Raw genomic sequence first — 20,068 nt, 5'->3', positions numbered from 1 at the left:
AGCTTTTGGAAGAAAATATAGGAGAATATCTTTATAACTTGGGGATAGAAAAAGGTTTCTTAAGTCATAGAAAGCAATAATTATAAAAGGCAAAAATTGATGAGTTAGACTTCATTAAAGTTAAAAACTTCTGCTCATTAAAAGACATCATTAAAAGGACACAAATTAGGAGAAAACATTTGCAAAACATATATTTGATAAATGACTGGTATCTGGGATATATAAAGGACTCAGACGGCTCCATAATAAAACAACAAAAATATCTCAATAGGGCTTCCCTGGTGGCGCAGTGGTTGAGAGTCCGCCTGCCGATGCAGGGGACACGGGTTCGTGCCCCGGTCTGGGAAGATCCCACATGCCGCGGAGTGGCTGGGCCCGTGAGCCATGGCCACTGAGCCTGTGCATCCGGAGCCTGTGCTCCGCGACGGGAGAGGCCACAACAGTGAGAGGCCTGCATACCGCAAAAAAAAAAAAAAAAAAAAAAAAAAAAAACCCTCAATAAAAAGTGGACCAAAAATATAACATACTCTTCACAAAGGAAGATATACAAAATTAAAACATGTTCATGAATGTACAGTTCCCAGTAGTTTGCTCCTAGTATGAGCTAGGCTGCAACATTGTTGGAAGGACTGGAGGAGTGAAAGTGTGTGTAGGGAAGATGGTGTTACCTGAGCTTGGGAATAGCCGGGACCTTTGTGCCCCTGTGTTCCTCAGCCCTGGCCTGCTGCTGTCACTTCTCCAGCAGCCTGCTGCTGAAATCTTTAGACTCTCTTCTGCCTTCTAATCTCTGCAAGTCTCCTTAATATCAGAGCCAAATCAGAACCCTTTGGCCTGGGGCAGCTCCATACAGGGAAGAGTTCAGATGGACTGGGATGGTGCTGAATATCAGCACTGTATATCCTGTACTGTCAATATATTGTCCGTTTTTAGGAGCACTGATACTGATGATGAAAGGGTGCAGACTCAAGTCTTCATTCTACCACTTGCTTAATTCATGACCTTTTGCAAATTATTATTATTATTTAAAAAAATATTTATCTATCCATCTATTTATTTATTTATTTAGGTTATGCCAGCTCTTAGTTGCGACCTGTGGGCTCCTTAGTTGTGACCTGTGGGCTCCTTAGTTGTGGCATGCAAACTCTTAGTTGCAGCATGCATGTGGGATCTAGTTCCCTGACCAAGGATCAAACCCGGGCCCCCCTATATTGGGATCACGGAGTCTTGTCCACTGCGCCACCAGGGAAGTCCCATGACCTTTGGCAAATCATTGATTCTCTGTATCCTACATTAGTAAAACAGAGTTATTAATGGTTCCTCATAGGGATGTGAAGATTAAGTGAACTAATATAAGTACCGATGCAATGAGAAAATGCTTTGCATTTATCACTGTGCCTGGCACACAGTATGAGATGTTTGCTATTATAACCATCAGCTTGAATTCTTATTTTTTACTACAATCAGTTAAAACCTTTTAAAAACCAAGAACTGGTATTTAAGATAGGTCCCCCTTCCTCTTACACTTAAGAACTTAGGAGACTAAACATAAATGAAAAAATACCATGAATAACTTGCCATTGGACACAAGAAGCCATGAGTACCATTGCTGCATTTAACTGATTGCTCTTGGTGAGACAGTTCTTCCTGCTTCATCTACTGTAGGAGTTTCATGTTCTGCTCAGTCAGGCCTTCTCAGAGGCAGGACTTCTGGTCTGTGATTGACAAGATTCTTGGATGTTGCTGCTGCTAAGTGATAATTAAGTTAAACTGTTTCATTAAAAATATAAAAAGGAAGTAGTTGAATATTAAAAAAAAAATTACACATTTACGTTGTTTGAATTGCTGGAAGAAGTCCAGAGTAAAGGTTTTTTTTAAAATCTGTGATTCCAGTAGCCTTTGTAGTTTAATACCAGTAAGTTAACATTATCCTTTGATATACATAATTCATTTTCAGGCACTTAGTAATTTTATGTCTTTGTGGTTACAGGTTGCCGTATTTCTGACATTTTATTATTAAAAGTAGTATTTAGATCTGAGTATTAAAGTGAGATGGTATTTTAGACTAGGCTTTTAAAATAATGTATTTTACATTGGGTTTTTAAAAATTTAATATTGGTCCTGGGACATTGGAATATGTAACTTCTGTTTGTTTTAACGCCAGTTAAGTGCTATTTTGATGTTTCTTTCTTGATGATATAGAGACAGAAATGTATTTATATGAGTATAAACTTTTCCTGTTGAAGGCTTTTTTGTGTGTTGTGACTAAAATCTTAACTGGTTTAGACAGCCATATGGATTCAAGTCTCCAGATTAAAAACATGGGGCTAATTTATCTGTTTATCTTTAGGCCTGATATTCTAAACATGCTAATTGATCTTAATTGTTTTGAACATATGTAAAAGTGGAAATTTGAAGTAGTCTTCTGCTTTGGCAAATTCTTATTATAATGTTCTATTACTGATTTTCTTGTTAATTTAACTTTTATGACTTGTTCCTGGCTCACAGTATATGTCTGTCTTACCTGATAACCCATTTCATTTCATTCTGACTATAAAACCATTTTCTTGTAAGTCAAATGCTAATTGTATTGCTCTGGTTTCAATTGTAGATACATTTCCAGTAACAATCTGGAGCAGTAGATTTAAAAATCCTTCCTATGCTCATAGATGATTTTAACTTTTCTTCTGAGTATGTCATGTACTTAGTTAAGCGTGTAGATTCTGTCTTAAGATGATCGTAATGGGTCAACTTTCTCAAAAGTTGTAGCCTTCCACCTCCTTTTGGCGCAGAAAGAAAATGGACTACCTCCTTGATGTATATCTTCAGATATCTGTCTGGTTTCTCTTACTGCACTTTCTTCTCTCTGGTTCTTTTATCACACTTGGCTTCCTTCTCAGACTTTTGTTCCCCATGTTGTGGCATAGATGACTGTTGGCTTTTTCTAGGCTAATAGACTAGGAACACGTCCTGAGATGAATCCCCTTTGCCTACCTGGTCGTGTGCGGATCCCTGAACCAGTCACTTGTCACTGGGATGGAATGTTTGATTGGCTCATCCAGCCTCACCTAAAACACAGGCCCTGGGCCTGGGGGAAAATTGTTTTTAGTGCTTTTTTTAGTCAGAAAACATCCTAATAAAGAAAAGTCTTAGGAATGAACCACGTAATAAAATTTAGTGATTTAATCCTGCTACATCAATTTCAGTAAATTTTTTTGAACAAACCAAATAATGAATAGTAAATTATAAATAAAAACAACCCTATTCAGTTTCACAAAACTTAACCAATGGTGAGAATTGCAAACTTATTCCAGATTTCTGTCCTCCCTCATGTAGCTGCTTATTTATGAAGTTTGGTAACTGTGCCCATCATACCTCTTTGCTCATACTAGGCACTGAAATGTTTGTGGAATGGATGCTGTCATAGCTTGTTACTCTGGACATTATTTCAGCAGCACAGGTATTAAATTGAATTGAGAAAGGATGTAATTTAATATTTGAGTAAAGGACTGGGCCTTCTACTGTTAGTTTTCTTTTCCATATTCATTTCACAGAGAGGGGAGATAAAAGCTTGTGGTAGGGTAGCCTTCATGCTTCTGCACTTGGAAGGGAAGGCTTGCCATTTACAGTCTTGGGCCAGAGATTGTATGGATCAGGTGGACAATGTGCAACAGAATGGATTTCCCACACAGAATTAGAGTACTGGGAAGCCATTTACAACTTATTTCCTATGTTCTTGGACAAAGTAAAAAGGCAAAGGATGAGCAGACATGGTATGTGATAGTTGTTTATTGCTATAAAAAGTCCTCCCTGACCCCTGCCCTGCCTTCCAGAAGACCTCAGCAACAGTTCTTGGAATGTAAAATGAACCAAAACTGAAGTGATGAACTAGTGTCCTAACCCTGCCATTCCCAGTGCTTTACCTTCCTCTCCCCTTTAGTTGGGTCTCTCCAACCCCATGAGGAAAAAGGTTTTTGCATTTTGATTTAAAGGGTCAGTGCTATAGCTTGTATTTACTCACTAGTGAAGGCAGAACGTTCCTGGTTTTTTGTTTCTTGACAGTGATGGATTGTAGTAGGCAGCCACATCTGAGGAAATAAGTGAAACTACAGCCCTGAAATAATTTCTTATTACACATATAGATGAATAATCTTTACTCTGATTATTGTGTAAGTTGTACAATTAGGGGTGTTTTTTTTGGCACCAGAAGTTTGGTTGGATATAATAGTTTTAAAGTGGAGTGGTCTTTAGTACTTGGCAGGATTTGAGGCTGATATCGGCTGTGTTTATGATTACTTTCTGGACTCAGTCCACTTTGAATTTAAATATATTTAAAAGTACATGTGAATATGAGGGAATGTAGTAATGAAAATTGCATTTATTTTGTAGCCTTTCTTTTTTTTAAGCATTTAGACTGATTAATGAGTTTCTGTAGAGTAAAAATAGAGCACATCCTACCAAATCACTTTCTAGATTTTATCAGTAGACCCATTGCCCCTGGGTTAGTGAAGGACTTCTCTTGTCCAGAGCTTGTTAATGATCATTGCAACAATGACAATTCCACATTTTATTTGTATCAACCAAATTCTTAGAGAGTGGATATAAAGTTAGAAATCTGAGTTGTAGTTTGTAGCTGTGTGTCATTTGCTGGACAAAAAAAGCATTCCTTAACATTTATGACATATTTCCATTAATTGAGGCAGAGTCCTCATATTTGCTAATGAAATACTTTGAGGTCTTCTAATGAAAGGTTCTACATAATGATAAAGTAATTCAATTTTTAAATAAATTCTGTAAATAGAAATGAAGCAAGTAAATAATTCACATATAGTAAGGTCAACATTAGATTTCATTTTCATTTTTGTTTTGCTTCTTACATTACGGGCAATATTCTAGTGTTTGGCAGTCATTCAGCTAGTATTTATGGAGCACATACTATGTGTTGGTGACAGTAAAACTGATCTGAGTCCTGTCTTCACAGCATGTAGGTTCTAGGGCAGGAAATAGACATTAACCAAATAAACATACAAACATATGACTAAAAATTGTTATAAGTGACCTGAAGGAAAAGAACAAGGTGCTAGGAAATGAAATACTTTTGGTTTGGGTAAATATAGAGAGATCAAGAGTGAGAGAGAAACTTCATCACTTAAGAAAGGGATTCATCTATTTATGGATATTTCCACTCCAAGTGTAGAGCTTTAGTCCAAGCAACCTCCTCATGCCATGCCCACTTCTACTTGTACCCACCACTTCTGTCCCCACACCTCTCTCCCCAGTATCAGATTTAAGGAAATGGATCAGTCTCTAACATATGTATGTGCATTATAGGTAGATAAATGTATATATTACATATCTGATCTCGTGTAACCTGTTTTCTCCACCTACTGGTAATGCTTTTCCATATCTCTAAATGTTCTTCCATAAGTCATACCATGAGTTTTTAAAGGAATACCCTCTTGTTTCTAGAAAATGTTTTTTTTCTGTTTTCTAGATCTTTGATAAACACTGCTGAAATGAACATTCTTAAACATAAGCTAGTACATTAAGTAATAATTATTTTCTTAGGATAAGTTCCCAGTTGTTAAATTACTGGTCACAGATTATTCATATTTTAAAAGTTTTATTACATATTTAAAAGTTCTGTGTTGCTAAGTCATTGGCATGATTTATCCTTAACACGTCACAGATTGGTTTAATGCAGCTTCATTTTTTGCTATTTTTTAAAAAATTTAAGCCATTATTTCTCTTTTAAAAAATTTATTTATTTTATTTTTCGCTGTGTTGGGTCTTTGTTGAGTGCGGACTTTTCTCTAGTTGAGGTGAGCAGGGGCTACTCTTCATTGCGATGCGCGGGCTTCTCATTGCAGTGGCTTCCCTTGTTGCGGAGCACAGACTCTGGCGTGTGGGTTTCAGTAGTTGTGGCACATGGGCTCAGTAGTTGTGGCTCATGGGCTCTGGAGCCATTTTTTTGCTATTTTTGAGTCTAAAGTCAAGCAAATAATAGTAATAGTCATGGAAGTTAGTTCTGCATGTTGGATCCCTATTAGCCTTAAACTGATTTAAATCCTGTTTTTCCCATCTTAATTTCTTAGAATAACAATGAATCCTCTTATAAGAATTGTTTTTCCATAGACTTTCCTATTTATGGTTTTCTAAATTTGGCCAGAGAGAAATTGAAGAAACACAAATCCATTGTGTGTTTTTCTATCTTCTATTTGTTTTTTTACTGGTTCAATGAATATATCTACCTTTTTCCCCTGCTTTAAATCATCTCACAAAATTAATAACAGAAAAGCTAATAGCAGTGCCAGACATATTCTCACACTTGAATGGGAATGCAGGAATTGCCAGATAAAATGAATCTGAGATGCTGAATTATTTACTTATAGTGCTGTGTGGTTTTCTAAGGAAGTATTGCTGAAAAAGTATCTGTTGTCAATTTAAATAATTTTATTTCCAACAAAATTATTTGTTTTCCTTTGATTATTTAATGTTAAATTTCCAATCATATTGTTAACATTAGAAAGGCTGAAATAAATTATACTTCTTCCTAAAGGCATTAATTTTTTGACCTAGTTAGCTTTCATCCGGTTGTCTCTTGTTTTGGAAATAGTGCCAAAGAATTTTTTATGTGGCAAGAGACATATGATCAGAGTGCATTGAGTGTGGGGTAGTGTTTATGACATGACTGTTAAATAAATAAAGATTTCATTTTTCCTGAAAAATATATTAAAAATTCAGTATGACATATAGGATTTAAAAATATGGTAACCTAGAATTTATTTGAAAAATAACAAGTTATATTTGTTTCTCCCAAGCGAGAGCACCCTTGATATATACGGTCAGCTCTCCGAATCCTCGGGTTCTGCATCTGTGGGTTCAACCAATTATGAATTGAAAATATTAGGGGAAAAAGTCTAGAAGTTTCCAAAAAGCAAAACTTCAATTTGCCCCCCACTTTGGTAGCTATTTATATAGCATTTACATTGTATTTATAACTATTCCCATAGCAGCTACATGGTATTAGGTATTATAAGTAATCTACAGATAATTTAAAGTGTGTGGGAGGATGTGCATAGATTATATGCAAATATTTACTATACCATTTTATATAAGGGACTTAGGCATCTGCAGATTTTGGTGTCTGAGGGCAGTCCTGGAACCAATCCCCCAAGGATACTGAGGGACAGTGGTACTATCCAGAGCTTCCATTCTGGGGATTACATTATGCATACATGGCCTTTTTATTCATTTTCCTCCTCATTTGCTCCTCCCTCTCCTCTTTAGAAAAACGGTATTTACTTATTAATCATATTTCCTACATTGATAATAGTGTTTGAACTGTACAAAGAAAGATGGAAAAGGATTAGAGGATGTTGCCTTCACCTCCAGTTCCACAGAAGTGAAGAGGTGAACATCTCCAGCATTAGTCAGATGGTTCTTACCATGGCCAGTGTTCTATCGTGAAACCTGGGGCATGGCTAATTCTGCATTCAACCCCTTGAGTTACTCAGCGTGTTCCTATGTGCTTAGTGGCTCAGTGAATGGGAAGCTGAAAATCCCAGAGATGCTGCTAAGTAGGATGAGTCTTGCATCACTTGAACTTTTTTTTCCACTCACTATCCTTGTGACATCCAGCAAATCACTTAGTATTTTTGTGCCTCAGTTTCCCATCTATGAATTATGATAATTAGAGTGGATTTTTTATTTCCTAAGGTTCATTCCAGGAGCAGGATGAACTTCTAATTATGTCCAATTAGTCATTAAAAAATATTTGCAAGATTCAAAAGTCAGTGTTTCTGAGCATCATGGGAGAAGGATTATATGTTGTATACTTCTATGCATTTCTGTTGGCTCTCTCGCATATGATCTTACAGAGTCTTAGGAGCAAATATTTATATTCATAAATCACTTAGATCCCTAAGGCTCTGCAGAGCCCCATTTTTAATCTGATCTTGCCCAAATTTATCACCCGTATAAAGTGTGTGACATGCAATGCATGAATTCAGAACAAAATAACTTCATCTGTTCCCCAGTACTAAAGAGTTCAATTTCATGCTGTGTTTTACATGGCACAGTGGCAGTAGATTGTTTAATGTCTGTAACTCTGAACTTCCTTAACCTTTCTATCAGATACTTAGGTAAGTGTTGAGAAGCAGAAATTCTAAAAATAATTCCTACAGTTTTTTAAAGACCCCTGGAGCAAGCTATTTGAGCCCATTCCCCTTCTTTTTGCATAGTTTTTCATTGTCTATTTGAGCAGTGTTCCCATGGGTCAGAAAGATAGAGTTTCTAGTCTCATACCTTAAATTGCTTTATAATTGCCTTACTTTATAAGGGAGATATACCTTATAAAGTACGGTGAAGTCTGAAAATATTCAGAAGAAATTAATCTGAATCTATTAAAAGTAGGGAGAGCGGAGGAAACATATTTCGGAAAGTTGCTAGCTAGACTGGATAAACTCTATCAATACAGCATGATGTCATGCATAAAAAGCTAAAATAATGAGATCCAGGCATTTATTCTCAACTACAATTTCAACTTGGTTATGGGTCATAGAAAAAGAAGTTTAGAATGGAAAAATGTGGCCCATATTTAAATTAAAACCATTTAAAATGTGTTAAATATGGTTTGGTTTTGAATGTCCACAGTAGATTGGTTAAGAGTATGGGAGTTATTCTAGATTTGAATCTGGTAAAGGTTGTATTACTTGTTAGCGGTGTGGCATTGGGCAAATTAAGTAAAATTCTCTGAGCCTCTGTTTCCTCATACGTTTATAAAAGGTTATTTATTGAAAAAAATATTTTTAAGGGCCTCCAATCCTCTAGGCAACTAGAATGTACTTCTCAGAAAGACAGACACAATGTATATTTTCATGGTTTAAAATAGACTGGGAGGGGAAGGTCAGATATGGCAAAAGTATCTGAAATAATTCACAATAATGATTTATTAAAGTGAGAATAAGAACTTTAGTAGTGGTATCAGACTTTCTTACTATGACTATGATTATCTTTTTGGCCATTAGGGATATTTTAAAGCTACTTTCTTCTTTATGTCCATGAGAACAAAACATTTAGAAAATTTCTCTGGGTGTGTATCCTGGGATCCCCAGAACCTTTAAATGCTTTGTGCACCTCGACAACATCAGGGTTTTGTGAGCTCTGCAGAGCAGTCCAGGGAAAAACAAGGGATGTGCAGGTCTCCTGCAGAACTTGCTTCATTAATGGATATAAGGACAAAAGAAATGACCTTTGCATTCTTTATATACTTTCATTGTTAATTAATACTGATCTTAGAATTGTATTTCTTTTATCTCCCTGCTCAGTCAGTGTAAACATAATTATATAGTTTACTCTTCAAGTGATCTGGTGAAATAGCCTATTATTTGTCTTTGACTGCTGATATTATATGAAATGTTACTCAGGAAATCAAAGTGCTGTTCAAATATTATTTTCACCTTAATTAGTTCTAAGTATTTAACAACTCTGTTTCTTGTATTAAAATAATACAAGAGGGCTTCCCTGGTGGCGCAGTGGTTGAGAGTCCGCCTGCCGATGCAGGGGACACGGGTTCGTACCCCGGTCCGGGAGGATCCCACATGCTGTGAAGCGGCTGGGCCCGTGAGCCATGGCCGCTAAGCCTGCGCGTCCGGAGCCTGTGCTCTGCAACGGGAGAGGCTGCAGCCGTGAGAGGCCCGCGTACCGCAAAAAAAAAAAAAATAATAATAATAATAATAATACAAGAGTATTAAGGTAATACAAGTATTACCTTAATACTTATAAATTAAGGTAATTATAATAATTTTCTCCCAAAATTATTAATGAAAAGGGTACATGAACAAATGAGCAATGATTGAATAAGTACACGGATGAAGTAAATCAGTATTATAAAGGATATTACATATGACCAAGGGATGAAGGCCCATTTGGTGTACAGTGATGGATGCCTTAAATATGTTCCATAGATAGGAACTGGCAAGAAATGGGGCATTTTCTGTTCTACTGTTACATTAATTTCACGCAGTTTCTTTAGCTCATTTGAAGAATCCCATGGCTCTACCATCTTTGAAAATCAGTTCTGTAAAATATAAGTATTTGAGCCCAGACTGAAACTTTAAAGCATTATATTGCTTTACAACAGCATTTTGAGTTTCCTTCAGTATTTTGTGAGGAAGAGGGTTGGGAGGATCATAATCATAATCATCACGTTTAAGGAGCTCGGCTGATCAAGTACACTTAAAATTTTTTGAACCTTTGTGAGAGAGCCAGGAAGACATTTTTATATGAGGGAGCAGACTCAGAGCTCAAGACTTACCATTTTTACTCAGCTAATAAGTAGAAGAGCTGTAGTCAGTTCAGGGTTCAACAAGTATATAGATAGAGCAGTGTGACTACTGCTTATTCATCATATTAAACATAGTTGTATTCATTAATCTGGTGGAATAATCACCAGTGTGGACTTTAAAATTGCCTGGTTTCTTTAGCTGAGCACAATGTATATTAGATTCATCTACATTCATTATACTGATTCTGAATTCCCCTTTTTCTAACGTATACTTAGTTTTGAGTCAGCTAAGAAATACTGATCTGTTTGGAGTACTCCAAGGAGGGTGAAATTCTGTTCAGATTTGTTAACTGGCAATGAAAATTTTATGATAATAGAATGAATTGACTACAGAAGTAGAATATTCTACTTTAAAAAAAATTTATTTGGAATAATTTCAATATAAATAGATTCCTTTACATTTTTTACAGTTAATTAACACATTAAATACTTTTATTCATTCTTAATTGTATGGTGAATGTAAAAAGAACGAAAGTTCCTTCAAAAATTTTTGTTGTATCTCAATAGGTTAGATACTTCTACAGATAGTATAATAATACCCTGTCAATAGATGTTGGCTTCATTAACTGCATAGTGCATTTATTTTCGAAAATTGTTTTTATTTAATGATTCTTAGCAACTGTTTAAATTAGGCCATGTTTCTGTTAAAATAATTAATTAAATTCCATAAAAACTGAGTGGCTTCTCCATTGGAACACAATGCCAGAAAATATTGATCAGAAATACTACCTTAAAAATTTGAGTGCATATTGGAAAATTTTGTTTCTCATTCATATTTGAAATGAGAAATAACTAAGTATAATTGTACCAGAAAAAGTCTGGGGTTCCTGGACTTCTGCAAATTTAATATGGGTTAACACTGTGGTAGTTTCCCAAAGAGCTGGGTCCTTTCTCTCCTATAAGTTTGGTATGATGCAGTAGATTGGATGTATGTTTATGTAGTTGTGAAATGAAGATGGAGATTCCAGAGTACAAGTGGACTGATAGTAACATAGTTTGTTTTAATGCTAACAAATTTACCAGCAGGTTATTTTTTTTTACATGTGGAGGGAAAGAAGAATTTTTAGGTTTTGGATATGACTAAGTTGAAAACAGATAAAAGGATTAAAAACAAATAAACAAAAACAAAAGAAAAAAAGTGTTAAAGAATAGGAAGGAATGAAAGAGATGTAAATCTGGAAGAATAAAGAGTAAATCATAGGGCTTCCCTGGTGGCGCAGTGGTTGAGAGTCAGCCTGCCGATGCAGGGTACACAGGTTCGTGCCCCGGTCCGGGAAGATCCCACATGCCGCGGAGCGGCTAGGCCCATGAGCCATGGCCACTGAGCCTGCACATCTGGAGCCTGTGCTCCGCAACGGGAGAGGCCACAACAGTGAGAGGCCCGTGTACCGCAAAAAAAAAAAAAAAAAAGAGTAAATCGTAGATCAGTTGGTCAAAGATTTCTCTTGATGCTCTAGCACTAGAATTGTCTAAACCTTTTTTTTTTTTTCCAGTGAGGTATCTGAGCTTCCTGAGTGCTAAATTATCTATCTATTTACTATAAAAGGTAGTTTGATGGTTTAGAATATAATTATATTTCAGGCCTAGTTACTGACTTTGGCTCTAATTAGTTATCACCATCAGTCACATTCTTGGTTAAATAAGAGGTTGCTATGCCTGAGTAGTATCTTTGTTGTTACTTAGAGTAAACAGTAATGAATAGTTGTGTCTAATTATGTTAACACATTCTTCTTAATTCTTGTTGTCATAGCTAAAGAAAGTGTGTTGTTAGAAAACAATGAAGTGGAGAATATTTCTCTTCCCTTTATTCTTTATTTATGATGTTCTTTCAAAGGGCAACTGGTAATACAAACTTTTGGGTTCTCAAAGCAAATGAATGGTGATTCCATTGAAGGTTTGGCATTTTCCCATTTGATACACAGTCCCATATTTTCATAGCTTATGTGTTTGGAGATGTAAGACAGTTTTGCTATGTGTTGGATAGGAAATGGATGCTTCTTTCTTACTGTATTTCTGATTTAATGTAGTAATTTGGTTGTACCTTGAAGATAATTAACAGATAACCTTCAAAAACAATAATTTTCTTGGAGGGGGACTAGATTTTGATAAAAACCTAACTTTTCCAATTATTGATTTGAATTTTTGGAGGAAATAGGAATTGATATACTTGTTTGTGTTTTTAAAATGAGTCATTTTCATTGTTAAGTACAATGAAAATGGTTATCATAAAGGACAGTATCTTACAGTGTTCTTAGGTTTTAAGATACACCCACTACTCATGTGTCAACAGCAGACAGCAATATTTGCTTCATCAGACACTTATAAATATTCAAAACAAGAGTTTGCCATCATTGGCTTCTTTCCTCTTTTTGATTGTCCTATTCAGTAAATCTGTTTCATCTATGCATTGGTCCCTTTTTATAATTGTTGGGAAATTAATAATTTATAAGAAAAAGTTAAACATTATTTATCCTCTTTGGGCTATGATATACTGTGGTTAACATTCATTGGAATTTTGTATGTAAGAAAGAGAACATTTTCCTGTATATGTACAGAAAATTAGTTTTTAATTCTGAGATTGATAGTATCTCATGTCTCTTGAAACTACATACATGGAGCCATCTAACACCAAGCTCTTATATTGATAAGAGGCCCCTTTTTGGGGGATACAGTAGAGAAGTCACATGAATTCATCCCCCACCCTCACCTTATTCTACCTTACAGTATCCTACCTGGCAGGATTCACTTGGGTCATGGTGTTTCCCCTCGTAAATGCCTCACTTCTATCGATCCTTCAGTTTCTGTTGTTTCTTCAAGAGGGGAAGCCTAGGAGTTGAGTCTGATAGGAAGGACCCAACCAGGAGCTGGATGTGCATCGCAGTGGGTTCCACCCATGACAAGGGCCCAGTCCTCTCACGTTATCTCTCAATCCCCTGCAAGGTCATAGTTGCTCTCCATTCTTCAAAACCTCTGTGCACTTCTCCTTCACGCTTAAGACCACTTGTTATACCGGAAGCCTGATTCTTACTTCCTCAGTTGCTTCAACTTTCCCAGTAAGGCAAAATTTAATAACACTAAGAACCTCTATATTCTTGTAGTCAGACCAATTTAAGGCCTTGTCTCCTGTGTGTCTGTGTCTCTTCTTGTCTGATAAGGGCACCAGGCCCATTGGATTAAGGTCCCACCCTACTCCAGTAACCCTGTATGTAATTACTTCTGCCATAACCCTTTCTCCAAATAAGGTCCGCATTCTGAGGGGGGTTAGCACTTCAACATACCTTTTGGGGGTTGGGGGAGGGAGACACAATTTAACCCATAACAGCCACATCAAGTGGCTATTAGGCTTGTTATCTTATTTTAAGCTATTCTTTCCTTAGTTCCTTCCTAATTATCATTTAATTGTTATAAATAGACTGAAAAGCAGGATAATTTCACACATTTTTGCATACCTTCAAAGCCTTCCTTATCAGACATTTGCACATGAGAGGTTTTTTTCCTCCCATAATTAGCCATCCTGTGTGTCACAAAGAAAATATGTTAAAGTAATACCTCAGTTTGGGTTTTTATTAAACATCAACTTCTTATTTTATTAATCATATATTGTGGTTATATAAAATTTCCAATACTACAATTCATATGACTGAGTATTTGCTGCCTTAGAAAGTTCCTGATTTTTGGAAACATTTTCATGTTGAAATTAGATTGCTGGTTTTCAGTGTAAATAACGGAGAGCATGAATTTGATTTCCTGGGAGATAGGAACAAACAATCATGATTCTGTGTAACAAGTCTTAGGGTGGTGAAATATGGAAGAATTCAGTGCTTAACAGACTACTGACGATTCCCTTTAAATTTGGACTTAGCCATTACATACATTACATATTACATAACTAGTATGAATGTTCTTAAAAGAAACAGTAAGAAAAGCCATTCTTATTAGTGTTTTGAATTCATATCCAAAATAGATTACTTGAGAAGTATTACCTATTATTGGTTATTGCTCTTTGTACCAATATGTAGTCTGTAAATTTCTTTGTTTCTAAATGGGAGTGTTAATGTCTTCCGTTCCTACTAATAAAGTCACATAACACGTTCTATTAAATTATCTCATCTATAGGGCTTTAAGATGAGTGTATTATTTGTCACTCTTGACAAGAGTAGATTTTCTCTGTGCTGTTGAAGTTTACTTCAACTATTTTTGACTCTGTCATTGTTCCCTTGCATTATTTTGGGTATTTTATGATGACTCTATTTCTGAATACTTAAAATCAAAGGCAAGACATACATATGTTTTATTTTAAGGAAGTCTTAGAGTTTATTTTTTTCTTAAACTTTTTATTTTCAGATAATTGTAGATTCACATGCTGTTGCAAAAGATAATACAGGTAGATCCTGTGTATCCTTTATGCTGTTTTCCCCGATGGTAACCTCTTACAAAACTATAGTACAATATCAAAAAAGAGGAAATTGACAATGATAGAGTCAAGATACAGACTATTTCCACCACTGCAAGGATCCCTCACATTGCCCTTTTATAGCTGAACCCAGTTCCCTCTCACCATCATCCCCTCCCTTAACCCTGGCAACCATTAATTTGTTCTCTATTTCTATAATTTAAGACATATATTCTTGTATTGAGTCAAACAATCAGTTGAGTGGTAGATCTTGTATGTGTACAAAATTCAAGACTTCTAGGAGAGAGTAATGGGAAATTAAAATCTAGGACAAAATTCTTGCTGTGGAAACTTATATCATTTATATTGTCCACTCCTTTTTCTTCATGAAGCAAATATTAGTAACACTATATGAAAATAAGAGAGTCTCTGCTGGTGAGTCTAAACTTCATTTCTTCCTTTAGTGAAAGGTTGCGTCTTAAACCAAAATATCTTTAAATTTCTCAGAATCCTCATTTTCCATATTTCTAAGCTAATTATAGTAAAAATGACTTAGAACTCTCTCTTTATAGGCATGCCTCAGATATTGTGGGTTCAGTTCCTTTCCCCACAATAAAGCGAGTCACACAAATTATTTGGTTTCCCAGCGCATATAAAAGTTATGTTTACACTGTACTGCAGTCTATTATGTGCAATAGTACTATGACTAAAAAAAAAAAACAATGTCCATACTTTAATTAGAAAATACTTTATTGCTAAAAAATGCTAACCATCGTTTGAGCCTTCAATGAGTTGTAAGCTTTTTGCAATAGTAATATCAAAAATCACTGATCACAGATCACCATAATAATGAAAAAGTTAGAAATATTGCGAGAATTTCCAAAATGTGGCACAGAGATACAAAGTGACCAAATGCTGTTGATAAATGCTGTTGGAAAAATTGAGACTTGCTTGATGCAGGGTTGCCACAAACCTTCAATTTGTAAAAAGCTCTTTATCTGTGAAGCGTGATAAAGCAAAGCGCGATAAAGCGAAGTGCACTAAAATGAAGTTTGCCTGTACTTAACTAATAATAGAAAGCAGTGGTGTAGATAAATAATACTCCATCCAGAAGAATAATTGGTACAAGTTACATTCAGTGTTTTCTTTGGATGGCAGAATGGTGAGCAGGAAGGCATTGTGGTAGGAGCAAAAGCACTGAGGTAAGGAAGCTCATGGTGACTGCTCCCTGGGTTGAAGAGGAATGTTCATGTTGACTTGCAGTGGGAGAGAAACCTGGAAATCTCACTAGTGGAGTCCAAGCTTAGAGCCCTTGAATGCTGGGCTCAGGACTTTATTTTATAGGCAGAGCAGAGTATTACACCTTATTGAACTCCGAAGTGAAAGATTATGAGATATTTGAGGGAGATTAAAGTGACAGATATAAAGATGAATTGGTGCTAGGAGAGACTGCAGGCAGAGAAATTAGTTAGCTTTTTTATGTTTTTTATGTTAGCATCTGACAGTGAAGGTGTCCTGGTAAAAGGATTTCTGCAGGTAGAGGAAGAGCTAATTATAGATGATGACAGACTGGATTTCTAGGGATAGAAGGCAAGGGAGGGATTAGGAAATGTTGATTGTGAATATAGGAGAATAGAAGGATTGTCATATCATTTATAATAAAATTTTTGTTTGCAGTTGGAGAAGCCGGTTTTAGGCATACTGACTGTTAGCTGTGTCCTGAACTGGTTTTTTTTTTTCTTTTTTCTTTTTCTTGAACTTTCAAGGCAAGATTGGAACTCTCTGGAGGAAGTTTTAGGCTGGAGATTATTAGGAAATTTTAAATTAATTTGCATGGAGATGATAATTGTATTCCCAAAATACTGAAAGACTGTTTCAAGGCTGTTATTGAGTCAACTAGTCTGTTGTCAGGTGTGTTAGGGATGGTTAAGGTATGTTAGTTACATCTTTGAGACTATCTCTGTTTCAGTATTTGAATTCTGTCTGTTCCATTGCATGGAGTATTAACCTAGACACAGTATAACCTGTGTGAGGTCTTTATAGGAAACTTGCTTTATATGATATGACTTCTAACTATGTATTCATGAGAATCAAAGTTCTAGTGAATTCAAAATAATCTTTTCTTTGAACTTCTTAACACTATTCCTTCTTTCTAGTGGATATGATTGTAGTGGTGATGGTGGGTGTTTCATGTGATATGATGTAGAAGAGACTGTTTATTTGCTCCTAATTGTTGGTTACTTTGTGAGAGTATATTTGTTAATAAACATTAATGTGATTAAAATATATCTTGGAGAAAATTTATCTCAACCTATTGGTTAAATTATTCTAACCACACATTTATTAGCTACTTTTATTCATTGTCAACCTAGGTTTACAGCTTTACAGTATTCAGCTCACTGATGCATCCTTGTGCTGGGAGGGTAATCCTTCTGTTGCAGGCATGCTTTCAAATGTGTGCTCTTTCCTTTCAGTTGTTCTTGGTACACAGTTTCCAAGAACTCTGCAATGCATTTTAACATCTTATTCTACTGTTTATAGATGTGAATATACAGGTTGTCACCTCCATTCAGAAGAAATTGAGTTTATTACTCACTGAATGTTTTTCTTAAAACTTAAAAAAAATATTTATTTTATTTATTTATTTTTATTATTTTTCGGTTGTGCCAGGTCTTAGTTGTGGCACACGTGGGATCTTCGCTGTGGTGTGCGGGATCTTTTTTAGTTACAGCATGCGGACTTCTTAGTTGTAGCATGCATGCAGGATCTAGTTCCCTGACCAGGGATCGAAACCAGGCCCCCCTGCATTGGGAGTGTGGAGCCTTACCCACTGGACCACCAGGGAAGTCCCTATTACTCACTGAATGTTTGAAAATGTAAAACGTTATTCTCCATTATGTAGTGACTAAGTATTTGTGTATGGTACATTCAAAGGACAACTCAGTGTGACTATCTGTAGTTAGCAAAATGTTTAAAGCACTCCAACCCCATTGTGTTTCAGTGCACCTGCAGGAAAGACATGGTGAAAATTTCAATGGATATCTTTGTGAGGAAATTTCAGCCAGACAGATACCAGCTTTGGAAACAAGGAAAGGATATATATACCATTGATCACACGAAGCCTACTCCAGAATCCACCCCTGAAGTAAAAGCATGGCTGCAGAGGAGGAGGAAAGTAAGAAAACCATCCAGGAGGTAATGATCCCGCCCACACCCCATCCTACTTGTACTTTACTCAGTTAAAATGGGTCCTTGAACATAATGTTCTCAAAGACTATTTATTTGCTTTTTTTTCCTGTTTATTCACCATCAGTTTACTTAATACCTTATGAAAAAATTGAGGCAAACTATTTTTAATTCTTTGGAAGTATAACAAATAAATAGAATATAAACAGAGATGTATATTGTATTTGAGAATATTTTTGAAGTTGCAATGCATGAGAAATAGAACAATTCTAGACCTTCTAAGCCCCTTACATTAATGTATTTAAAGATTTATCAGTGCCCTCTATTCATCTCCTTATTTTTGTCAACTTCAGTAACTCGATTTCCAACTTTTTAATTTTGCTACTGATTTTGACTTTTAGTAGTTTTCTTCTTCATTTGTCAAACATCTCAGATATTACTTTTCTCATTGGGATGCCTATATATTTTGCTACATTATACACACTTGGCATTATTCTTTCACAAGGTGTAAATCAGAGCATGTGGTGTTTCTATAACATGGTTGTCCCTGTGTACTTTAATCTACATTCCATTTTTGTGGCCAGTGCCATTTCAAAAGCCTTTAGGCCTGTTGTGGTCGTCTTGCTGTCTTAAAACACATTAAATAGGGTGTGTGTTATGTTGCTCAGGTTCTCAGGCAACCTTTTTAGACTTTTATATTTTCCAGGTTTATATTACATTTTTACTCTCCAGTATTACTCATTGTTTTTCTTTCAGATTGTAAAAGTAATATTTGTGCATTGGAGAAAATTTGTAAAATAAGGAAAGGAATAATGAAGGAGTCCCAAATCCCCCATAACCTCACAATCCAGAGATAACCAGTGTTAACATTTTGTATATATCCTTTACATATATATTTTTATTTATTATATAATATTATATACATTTCCAAAATTGGGGCCATGCTCTATTAATAATTTGATGACCAGTTTTGTGTTTTTTCATGTAACTGAATGATTTGATACAACGTAATTTCTAATGCCTGCATGTATTTAATCTCCTGTATTTGGACCTGTAGCTCGTTTCTGGTTCTTTGCTACTAACCAAATAACACTGTAATTTTAAGTCTTTGCCCACACTTCTGTTGCTTATTTTCTGACTCTCTCTCTCTTGCCCCCCTCCCCGACATTTTATTTTCTACTGTTTTAGAATGCTAGTGAGTGGAGGAACCTTAAGAACATGGAGTCAAACCAGCATTTTATAAGAGATACACTTGATGCACAGAATTAGTTAGTAGCAGAATTAAAACCCAGGTGTTCTTATTTCACCCTATAGTCTACAGCAGTAATTTTCAAACTTTTAGTCTTCAAATCAATTTATAGGTTAGGAACAACATTTTAAAATTAGGAAGTAAAAGAGAATAAAATGCATTGTAGTTCTTCCCATGAGGTAAGGGTAAGTATTAATTCATGACATGTGTGAGCATGTGTGTATGTGTGTATTGTGTCATCATCTGAAATGTATAACTTACTGTGGGTTGCATTCAGAAAAGTTTGGGAAACACTGATTCAGAGAGTCACTGTGTTTTGTAAATGTGCAAATCTGCATTGCCAAAACAGTTCACTGTGGAAGGAGGCAGTAGTCAGCCTTGCGTTCAGTAGCCAATAGCACATCTTGAGAATTGTTCTTTAATGGACAGAAAACACAGTACTCTAATTAGGTGTATGATCTGGTCTCTTAGTTACTAACCACAGTGGTCCTTGTGGGTTGACATTGAATATAGATCTGTGACATTGAACAAATTCGAAGTGCCTTTCAGTAGGTTAAAATAATCAGTGGTCTTTGCTCACCCAGTTAGAAAGCCTAATGTTAAGGGGCTTGTTTATTATGCTCATCTCTGTGGTTTGATCATCGAGTTTGCTGATCTCCCTTAAGTAATATGCTATATGTAGGAAAATCTAATGAAGGGAATGATTCACTGAAACCTCAAAGAGATGTCAGCCATCTTATTGTAAGTGTACTATGCTATTCATAATGTAGAGATATTCCACATAGGCCACTGCATGGGTTCTCAGTAAAGTGATGATGATACCAATACTGCTGCTTCCAGCAGCAGCCAAAGCTCATTTACATAGGTTATCCCTGGCTACCCCCTTTATCTTATC

At 35.8% G+C, this 20,068-nt stretch overlaps 1 protein-coding gene across 4 annotated transcripts in view; it reads left to right on the top strand.

Annotated features, from left to right (window-relative positions):
* Window positions 1-20,068, top strand: part of KDM4C (lysine demethylase 4C) — a 397,059-nt gene that overhangs the window by 185,549 nt on the left and 191,442 nt on the right. For all 4 annotated transcript variants that reach the window (XM_060102149.1, XM_060102151.1, XM_060102148.1 and 1 more), the window contains exon 9: window positions 17,740-17,933. In XM_060102149.1, coding sequence (XP_059958132.1) covers window positions 17,740-17,933 — 194 coding nt within the window. The remainder of the gene's footprint in view (window positions 1-17,739; window positions 17,934-20,068) is intronic.

This window comes from Mesoplodon densirostris, chromosome 6, assembly GCF_025265405.1.
Source record: "Mesoplodon densirostris isolate mMesDen1 chromosome 6, mMesDen1 primary haplotype, whole genome shotgun sequence".
NCBI classification, from domain to species: Eukaryota; Metazoa; Chordata; class Mammalia; order Artiodactyla; family Ziphiidae; genus Mesoplodon; species Mesoplodon densirostris.
Note: the sequence above shows the minus strand (reverse complement) of the source record. Positions and strands in the feature narration are given on the sequence as shown.